Below are 10,695 nucleotides of genomic sequence, written 5' to 3' on the forward strand. Positions count from 1 at the left end.
TTAAATAAGATTTAAAATTATGTTCCTCAATCACACCAGCCACACTTCACGCACTCTATAACCACATGAGGCTAGTGGCTACCACATTGGACAGTGTAGATATAGAATATATCCATCATCACAGAGTTTTACTAGATGTCATTGATTAAGACAATGACCATCAATGACTGCTACCAGCACAAAAAGAGAGACAACCAGACCATAGTACCTATGGATGAAAGTATAAAACACCACCTAAAACACCATCTAAAGTAGTCTTGAGGAAACAGAGAAAAGTGAGAGCACATACAAAGAACATTAAGCACCGAGAGGGAGATGCATTCAGCAAGATCCAGAGTGTGGGAAACTGTACAAGAATAAATTGCAGTGAGAGAGAGAGAGAGAGAGAGAGAGAGAGGAAGGAGAGGGAATGGGGGGACAGGGAGAATAGGGAGGAGAGGGAGGGAAGGAGAAGGGGGTGTGGTGCGAGGGGGTGGAGAGGATCTATAGAGACATATCAACCAATCACAACATATGGACTGTTATTGATTGGGTCTTGACTGCAAAACCTTGTAAAAACTTTAATCAGGGAAATGTAAATTCTGAATAGATATCTGATTATCTTGAAGAAGTATTATTAGTTTTATTTTATATGTGATGATATTGAGAGTTTTTTTTTAAGGGTGCTTATCTTTTGGAGGCACATGCCAAAACATTTATAAATAAAATATAATTTCTAGGACTCACTTCAAAATAATACAGGGTTAGGGGGAGAGGAAAGGGGACAGAAAAAGATGAGAATATAGAGAAAATGGGACGAAAGTTCATCATTACTGCAAGTACATGAGAGATACCTGGGTGTTCATTACAGTATTCTACTTTTGTATAAGCTTGAAATTCGTCATAATAAGGTTTTATTTAAAACTAGAGCATCATTGAAATGAATCAACTTCAGCATCCTCTTCAACCACCCATGTTTTAGAATGCTGCACTTTTTTTTTTTTTTTTTTTTTTAATAAATTTATTTATTTTATATTTTATTTTTGGCTGTGTTGGGTCTTCGTTTCTGTGCAACAGCTTTCTCCAGTTGCGGCGAGCTGGGGCCACTCTTCATCGCGGTGCGCGGGCCTCTCACTGTCGCGGCCTCTCCCCTTGTGGAGCACAGGCCCCAGACGCGCAGGCTCAGTAGTTGTGGCTCACGGGCTTAGTTGCTCCGTGGCATGTGGGGTCTTCCCAGACCAGGGCTCGAACCCGTGTCCCCTGCATTGGCAGGCAGATTCTTAACCACTGCGCCACCAGGGAAGCCCTAGAATGCTGCACTTTTAAAGATATTTAGCACAGCTCACAAGCAAAGCTCCCTTCTTGTGTGTATACATACATGTACATATAAAAAATAAATTTATGATGTGACACTTAGAAGACTGTTTCAGCTGGCATTGATTCAAGTTCTTAAACAAGGTTTTACTGGATGCCTACTATAAAGCAGATGTTGTACTTCTAAAAAAGAACTTTTTAAAAAGGCCTGAATTTTATAGTATTGGAATTAAAAATTTATCAACTATACCATACTGCCTCTCAACACATACTGATTTGTCCTGGTTAACAATAATAGCTACCATTCATTGAGTTCTTATCAAATGCTTGGTGGTGATGTTTACATTTACATTATTTCATTAATCCTCTCAAAATTCTATGCAAGAGTCTTCATTTTACCAGGAAAGAATTCACACGGTGAGAAGTTCCAAGGAACTTGACAAAAGGTCACCTGTGTAAGAGTGGGAGAGCCAGGATTTGAACCCTGATCTGACCTCAAATCTCATGCTGTTTTTAGACAAAACCCTTAACATCCACCTAAACTAGCCTCCAAGATAGGTATTCTTGTATTTCTCACTTACATACACAGAATTTGACATATACTTCAGCTATGGTTTGTTGAGACTATTCTCTCTGATTGTCATTTATTTTAAAATTAACTTGGTGATTCGTTTACCATGCTATACTGGTTCATATTAAGCTTTAATTTAAGCATCCCAGTTTTAATTTTAGCATCTCAGATTATATATAATGTATATAATCTGGTCTCTGAATCACATTGCTCTCACTCAGCTGTTAATTGAAAATAAGTGTATATTTAATATCCTAAATTTTTTTATTGTGGTAAAATACACATAAAATTTACTACTTTTAGTTGTTTTTAGATGTACAATTCAGTGGCATTTAGTATATTCACAATGTTGCACAAGCATCACCACTATCACAGAATGTTCTGCTAAATTTAAACCTTAAATGTAAAATTCCAACCTCAAATGATGGTATACTCAACATTCCAAGTTCTATTAGCTAACTATTGAGTGTTACATCATCGAAAGTTTAAAGAAACATTCTTTTGTGTCACTGTTATAGCTGAAGAAACCATTTTATTTACATCACTGAGGAAACTGTATTAAATAGAACCTTGCAACACTGTACCAAAGACCTCTTTCCAGGTCAACATGAATAATTAATGAAACATTCTTTAAGTGTCAAATGCCTTGTACAAACAAAAACATTCTAAGTTTGCCCCTTCCTTCTGTTCAGAAAGCATCACCCTTCTACAAATTAGTCATTCTGTCTACATACATATATTTATACTAATAACTCCACTTTTTGGCTTCTAATGATTTATTTATTTTTCCATGATTAATTCTTAGTGAACCTATCTTTGCTGGCTACTTAAAGTGTGCAACTATTTTTTTTCTAAATGTTTATAATCTATTTTAGAACTGTGGGCATGTAAAATTTAAGGCTCTTTTAAGTATCAAAGCTTTTTTTAACTAAAAAAATTTTTTACTTTGTTGATACTAATTTGGATTTAGAGTTGCAGTTCTTGATTTGATATTTGATTGATATTTGGTATTAAACCAAATAACTTCAAATATAAAAAAATATTTTAGAAATACACTTTAGAAATGGTGTACCTTAATAAGAAAAAAAACTAGATGTAAAAGCATTGTCTAAACTCTTTAGGGTTTATTTCAAGACTCCTTATATCCTATCCTATGGTATTAACAGCTAGAATAGGTGGTGGAGAACCTGAACTTACCAAACTGGAAAATTTTATGATGAGTTTTCTAGTTGAAAATGTGTTTTATAAATAAAAGCTAGTACAGTGTCCATGCCATTTTCTCTTTTCTTTTTGTTGTTCACTAAATATGAAACACTTAGATAATGTGGATTTGCTTATCAAATTCTTAGGCTACAAAATAAGGGTAACACATAAATTCTCAAGAGATAGTTAAAACATTACTATTTTACACAGAAGTACATAAAAAGTACAGGAAGGCTGAAAATCTAAATTGATTCACAGACTTTTCTTTCAGCAAGCTTTATTAATCCATCATGGATCTACTCATGTTTGTATATGATTTCATATAGTGAAGGGTTAAAAAAATAAAGGTTCTCCCAGAAAACAACCTTTGGTGCCTATGTCACACAACTATAGGACTGTGTAACCCAGCTTTCAAAAGTTGTTTTTCAACCACTAATTAGTAGCTTCATCAAAAGTGGAAGTACATACATTAAAACTCAAAGCCAAACACTGTTCTCCTAGTGCCTCAAGTAGTTTATTGGTAGTTATTATCCACATTTCCATGAATATAAACATTCTAAATGACTGTCACTAGTGCAGGTACATTTAACATGTGAAGGCTCCACAGGAAGCTACTTCATTCTGCGTGAACATGAACCAAGTTTCCAAAAACTCCATTTAAAAAAAACAAAAATCCCAAAACCAAACCCTGCTAGCAAAGTGCATTTCTTTTGGTTATCTTCAAAACAAACAGGTGTTGGCTTTAACACACAGAAATCATGTTGATTTGCTATATATGATCACAGGAAGCAAGTCTTTACCTGTAGGTAAGAATTAGGTAAAGGTTTTTCCTCCTTTTAATTTAGAGGGTTTTTTTTGGATTCCAAAGTTAACAGTACCAGTGAATTTTCACAAAACATAGCTTTGCTACTTTCCCCTTCATTTTCTATAATCGTAATTCTTATCTGCAGTACTGTATCATTTCTTCCTACCTTATAATCAGGACTAGACTGCCTGCATAACACTGTTCAGTTTGTAAACAAAAAATTAAAGCTCAGAGCACATAAGGACCTCTTTTACATTTTCACTGCACAGTGCATTAGGTGTTGGTTATAAAGCTTCTGCTTCTCTCAAAACACTACAAAAATATATGAAAAACCACATCTGTGTTCAGCCAGCAAATATAATTAAACAAATATTTTACAACTGGAATACTTTAGAGACCATGTATTGTAATTACACCCTCTTGACTGAATTCATCAATTGCTTTCTTCATAAATCCATACATTTGTCAAAGCATATGCATTTACGATTAGTCTACATGCCCAAATTTACTATGTAAAAGAGTTAAGTAAATTATTTTAGGTTCTTTAACTGAAAGTGACTCTGACAACAAACTATTTCTAAAACAGCCCTAAATCCCCAAAAAGGTGTTTTAAACCTGACCGTGTAAAAAGATGCATAGCTATTTCTAGAAAGTAAAAGACTATCCACCAAAACATGCTTTGTCAGAAAAACTAATCCATGCACTTGAATATGCCCCAAATACCTCTTTTTAAATTTTAAGTTAGACCAACTTAAACATCGTCTAGAATTAAGATACAGCATTACAGTATGTGATTCCAGAAAATGTCAAAATTCATTCGGCCAAACTTAAAAAACCAAGCACTGCCTCCTTGTCCCTTACTGGTTGGACCAACGTGACCAGTATGACTGTATATATTAATCTACCTTAACATTTCCATTCATTAGCATAACATACAAAGCCTTGCATGCAATTTCTTTGCAAAGGCTTCCCCCCAAGAGATGTAAGCACAAAACACTAGGCAGACACTCTTCAAAGTTTTATTTCACTAACTTCAGGTCAAATTTCCACAGCTGTTTTCTGGTCAATTTTCTATCTTTGCTTGGCTTCCCAAAATGGTAGTACCAAAAGATTTGTGGGGTAGGCAGAAGAGGCCATTTTAAGAAGCACTGCATTTACTCATCTTCCACAAGGCAACAGAGTTGGACATCTGATTGTTCAACAAAACAAAGCTTTAACAGCATCCAGGAGGGCAGGCAGGCAAACCAGGATGTAGACACTCTTCCATTTGTCAAAATCAGACCACAGAAAACCTACTCCACACAGATCTAAAAGGTTATCACCATTCATCTTTTCTTCTTCTGCTGCCGCAACATTTTTCTTCTTTTAATTATCATATCATGTAGTTTCTCAAGTCCTTCCTTCAGTCCATCGCCTATGATTGCACAGGTGGGCTGCAAATGCCAGGGAGTTGATGAGCTCAGTTCACCCATTGCTAACAATTTCTCAATTTCTGAGAGAGACAATGAGTTCCTCAGGTCTTGTTTGTTAGCAACTATTAGCACAGGGACTCCTTGATTTTCTGATATCCTAGTTATTTTATGAAGTTCAGTTTTGGCTTCTTCCATCCTTTCAACATCAACAGAGTCCACAACAAACACAATGCCATCTGTGCATCTGGTATATGACTTCCACAGTGGCCTTAATTTCTCCTGACCACCTACATCCCAGAAGTGAAAAGTGACTGTTTTAGAATTTCCCAAGGTTACCTTAATTTTTTCCGTGTTAAATCCTTTGGTAGGTACGGTATTTACAAATTCATTGAACTGCAGCCTGTATAACACAGTTGTCTTTCCAGCAGAGTCCAAACCCAGAATGACAATGTGGAAGGACTGAAATGAAGGCAGGCTGGACAGGATAGAAGTCTGGTCTGACAGTCCATTCCCCATTTCCAGCTGCAAGGAAGTGTTCCAAATTGAAAGGCTTTCTTCTTACTGCGTGAGAACTTCTCTTCCTAGGGGATCCAGCTACCAGACTGCTAAAGGGGAAAATGAGTAAGTTATTCTTGTGAAATAATGTACTACAACTGCTCTTCTCTCTTCCTGCTAAACTAAGCAACACGAGGAAATTGATAAATAAAACTTGCTTCAGTAAACAAACCAAGTGAGATAAGAAACATACGCGATCCAAGGTAAACGACAGAATAATCATTGCCGTTGAAATTCTTTAACATTCGCTGAAATTGTAGTAATATATACTTTTCTCTACCCTCCTGGGTCCCCAGACCTCTAAGACCTCATACCGGAGACAACCTAGTCACCAGCAACTGGTCCAAGTCGCAGTAACCGCAGAAGTGCCTTTTTTGGCAGAAAATTTGTAACACATAATCTGATCTTCAGGATCTAATTCTACACGCTTAACAGCATACCCAAGGTCACTATTAGCCTCCGCGAGCCAACCGCCCCACCCCAAAATACAGTGCTCTCACCTCCCGAATTGGAGCCTGGATCCAAATGAGAAAGCATTGGCAGGCTTTTCTACGCGGGGGCAGAGAAGCACCCCACCGCCGCTCAGCTTAGCTCTCCACGCAGCTCTGTCGGTTGCCTCACTAGAAACTGTGGCTCCAGACTACGACCACGCCCACTCCACACGGCCCACCCCTGAGCCCAAATCCCATTGGTCACCTGCGTCAGCGCGTCCATGCCACACGCGCCCCCGCGCCCTAATTGGTGAGAGTAACTGCCGCTCCCAGCACGGCGGAGCCGGGCTCTCCCTCGGTCCACAGGCACCACCTGTTGCCCTCAAGTTAGAAAAAGAGGGCGCCTGCGGAGGGAGCCGAGCGACCCCTGCAGGGGAAGGGGAGCCTCGGCCGGTCGGCCAGGTCCCCGCCAGCCGGCTCGCTCCTCCCGCCCGGGCGCACCTGCAGCGCGGCCCACGGACGCCGCGCAGAGGTTCTCACATCCGGGGCCCGCGGTCAACGCCGGCGCGTTAACCCTTTGTCCGCTGGCCGGAGGGTGCTCCCTGCGGCTGCGGCTGCGCCGGCCCACAGGAGTGAATGATCCGACCTGCGGCAGCCGCCGGGGCAGGCCCGCTGTCCCCGCAGCACGATCCCCTCACCTCGCCGCTCCGCACCCGTCCGGCTCGTCTCCCTCGGCAGGGCGTGGCCACACCAGCTGCCCGCCCCGCTGCGGCTCACCTGACTAACGTCCTTCCCTGGTCCGGACCCAAACGTGGCTCACTGCCGCTCGGGAGCGCGTTGATACCAGCGGGAGGGCGCCAGCGAGGCCTGGGCGGTGGCAAGGGACGAGACACCTCTTCCAAGGGTCTGGCCGGGCGCCGGGCTCGGGGCTGCCCTAACGGTGCTCGGCCGACCGCTACCGGCGCCTGCCACGGCCCCGCCCCCTTCCCGCGCTAGCCGGCCAGTGGGGGGCGTGCGGGAGCCGGGTCTCCTAGCAACGCCAAAACAAGGTCACGTTCGAACAGGCCTAGCGCTGACTGGCTGCGGACCAGTCGGGAGGGGCTTCCGGTCTCATCCCCGAGAGGTGCTGCTGTATCAGACTCTTTCTGCAGTCGGCCGCGAGCTTCGGGCGGGCGACACCCGGGTCCCACCCTGCACCGCGTATCCTCAGGGCACCGTATGGCGTCCTCAGGGCGGTGGCCGATGACGTCGGGTCAGGGATTTCAGAGGACACCGGACAGGCGGGCCCCTTATATAACGGGGTGACGTGGACGTGCCTCAGTAGCTGCCCAGAGAGTCCTGGGCCAGCTTGGTGTCTGTGACACACACTCCTTTTGCCGAGCAAATAAATGCTCTCTGCCACGTGATGCTACCAACATCTCCGTGAGATGGCGACAGGTAGAAATATGCCGGGTTTTACAGATGAGGAAATCCACCGGCTGTTTCTAATAACCCAAGGAAAATTAGTGGTGGTCCTGGAACTTAAGTCTGCTAGTTACTAAATGCATAATGCTTTCCACTGGATAATTCTGACTCTTATTGCAGCTGTGTGCTTGACCCATAGATGTGCAAATATTTACTGAACACTTAATAGGCAGTAGGCACAATTCTATGTGCCTGGGATAGAATGGCGCTCGTGGAATATTGGAGTCTCATGAGAGAAAAAGGAAGTAACCAAATTTCCACATGAATAAATTTAATTACAAAATAGGATCATTGATAATTTAAGAGTACTTATGACAACAAATAAGGAGGAGTACTGACTTAAAGTTCTGGGAAATAGTTAATGAACAAACATCTTTTGGGTGGAGACTAAGATATTGGAAGAATTTTTATGGTGCACTTTTCAAAAAAAATTTCACTTTTTAGATATGGACTGAACTTTCCTCAAGAAATTTCCTGATTTTTCTCAAGACCATTATTGCTATATCTCCTTTATGACTAGCATAGGAACAGTACTTGTCACACTAAACTTTAAAAAATAACTGACATAAAACCTAAACACTAATAAGCACAATGCATGTTTTCAAAATAGCAACACTAATTTTGGAAATAAAGCTAGAATTCTCAAACGGCATATTCTATCAAGTTATTTAGTATAATCTAAGGCTTGCCTTATTAGTTATAATTGTGGAATCTCGTTAGCCATTTACAATAATTAGCAAGCGAGTGATAAAAGGCTAGTCTCATTTTCTTGGAAATTTAAAGATATTCTTTATTAAGCTGGAGAAAAACTTGCGAATTCTCATTAAAAAAAGAAATAAGAGCAAGATTCAAGGACAGCTTTCTTTTTGTAGTAGCTTTGAAATCAAGCAGGCCATATTAGTTGCATATTCCCATATTAGTTGCAGGGATGCATTATTGCACACACTTCCCTGAACAAAAAAAGGATGAGATAGGAAAATATTGAGAGCTTACAGCCTTGCAGAATCACCTATACCAAATTGTACTTTAATGTTTTATACTAGGCTTATAACTAGAACCTGCTTGGTTAACTACAGCCTGTGGGTCAAATTCAAGAGATAAGAATGGTTTTTACTTGTTTAAAGGGCTGCAACGAAAAGACAAGATAAGACTGCAATAGAGACCATCTGGGGCCTTGAAAAACCTAAAATATTTGCTCTCAGGCTCTTTATGGGAGAATGATACTCGTGATCTATGAGCAGTAACAACCATATGAAAATGGCAGCAAATGATAGAAAAAGTGATGAAATTCATGGAATACACCGTCTACTTTGTCTCACAATCTTTCTATAGAAGGCCCATTCAAATATTTTATTTAGATGCTATGCCAGGAAAATGCTCCCTTTAGGCTATAGCTCATAAACTGTGTGCTGAGGTGCTCTGGGGTACCTCAGGGAAATCATAGGGCACGGGATATTTTAACTTTTTGAGGGGAACACAGTGCCATCTGTTGGACTCTGTTAACAACTACAACTATTAAGTTGTCTGGATCTATCTACTTAATAAACAGAACTTTGAGGTATTTCTTTTGGCTTGAGGCACCATGAAAAAATTACAGAGACACTAGGAGCTCTGCCTTTAGTTATGGTTTTCCAAACTTGGCTAAAAATGAGAATCACCTGGTAGTGCTTGTAAAATACAAATTCCTGGTCCCTATTACAGACCTGCCAAATCAGAATCATCAGGAGAAGGGCTAGTGATCTGCATTTTCAACAAGTATCCTGGGCAATTAATGATTAGACATTTTGAAGAAATACTAATCTTAAAGAAATTTTATTATTAGAAAGGAAAAGTAAGCTTTCTCCTTTCAAATAACAAAACTGAGTAATTTACCTTGTTTCTCCTTTATGAATACCGGGACCCAGATCAAATCTGATGCCTGAGGCATTCTTTTTCTCTTCCATAATCGGATTTTCTACCATATACTTAAGCTAAGCATCCACATACTGCAACTAATGTCCTTCCTAACCTTTGCCACTCCTTATTTTTATATATTGCTGCTTCTTCTAGAATTTCTCACTTTATTTGTTCCAGTACATATTTATTAGAGTTTCCCAAGTTTGAAAGTCTGGGTAAACAGAAGGTATGCTTTCTGGTGGAAGGAATTAGTTCAGTGGAGGTGCTAGACACACAAGCACATAATTGCTATGATATCCAGCAGGACTTATGAGTAGTAAAATAGAAGTTATTATCAAGTCCTATGCTTGCACAAACTTTATCTGACAGTCAGAGTAGCTTAACAGAAAATCATAATTTTAAACTGAATATTCAAAGAACTCAATATTAGACAAGGGGTAGGGGAACAGAATTGCAGGTAGAAGTAACAGTACGCAGAACATGGAGACATTAAGTTTATGATATGTTCAAACCCATCCAAAAAGAGAGATTATAATTTCTCATGGGAAAAAAATAATGTGCTTGGGGGACTTTAATGGATAGGTCTTCCAGACAGAAAATCAATGAGGAAACAGCATTTAAACAACACTATAGACCCGATGACTCTAACAGACATATATACAACACATTTCCACAGCAGCAGAATGCACATTCTTCTCAGACCCACATGGAACATTACCCAGGGTAGATCATATGCTAAGCCACGAAACAAGTCTCGACAAAGTCAAGAAGATTGAATTTGTATCAAGCATCTTTTCTGACCACAATGGTATGAAACTAGAAAGCAGTAACAGGAGAAAAATTGGAAAATTCACAAATACGTGGAAATTAAACAATGCAGTTCTGAACAACCAATGGATTGAAGAAGAAATCAACAGGGAAATCAGAAAAAATCTTGAAACAAATGAAAATGGAAACACAACAAAACAAAACTTATGAGATTCAGCAAAAGCAGTTCTAAGAGGTAATTTATAGCTATAAATGCCTACATTAAGAAAAAAAATTTTCATTACATTTCAAAGAACT

General features: G+C 40.0%; 1 protein-coding gene across 4 annotated transcripts; it reads right to left on the reverse strand.

The window, feature by feature from the left end:
* Positions 1-3,565: 3,565 nt before the first annotated feature.
* On the reverse strand, positions 3,566-7,244 carry ARL4A (ARF like GTPase 4A). Of its 4 annotated transcripts, none has more exons than XM_081243610.1 (2): positions 7,048-7,244; positions 3,566-5,886 (listed from the first exon to the last, which is right to left on the reverse strand). In XM_081243610.1, exon 2 carries the CDS (start codon positions 5,798-5,800, stop codon positions 5,198-5,200), a length of 603 nt encoding a protein of 200 aa, XP_081099736.1. In that variant the 5' UTR covers positions 5,801-5,886; positions 7,048-7,244; the 3' UTR covers positions 3,566-5,197. The 4 variants fall into 4 exon arrangements, with proteins under 4 accessions (XP_081099736.1, XP_081099735.1, XP_081099734.1 ...); XM_081243609.1 differs by having other exon boundaries at positions 3,566-5,889; XM_081243608.1 differs by lacking the exon at positions 7,048-7,244 and adding an exon at positions 6,340-6,461.
* Positions 7,245-10,695: the final 3,451 nt, after the last annotated feature.

This window comes from Mesoplodon bidens, assembly GCF_964165515.1.
Source record: "Mesoplodon bidens genome assembly, chromosome: 9".
NCBI lineage: Eukaryota > Metazoa > Chordata > Mammalia > Artiodactyla > Ziphiidae > Mesoplodon > Mesoplodon bidens.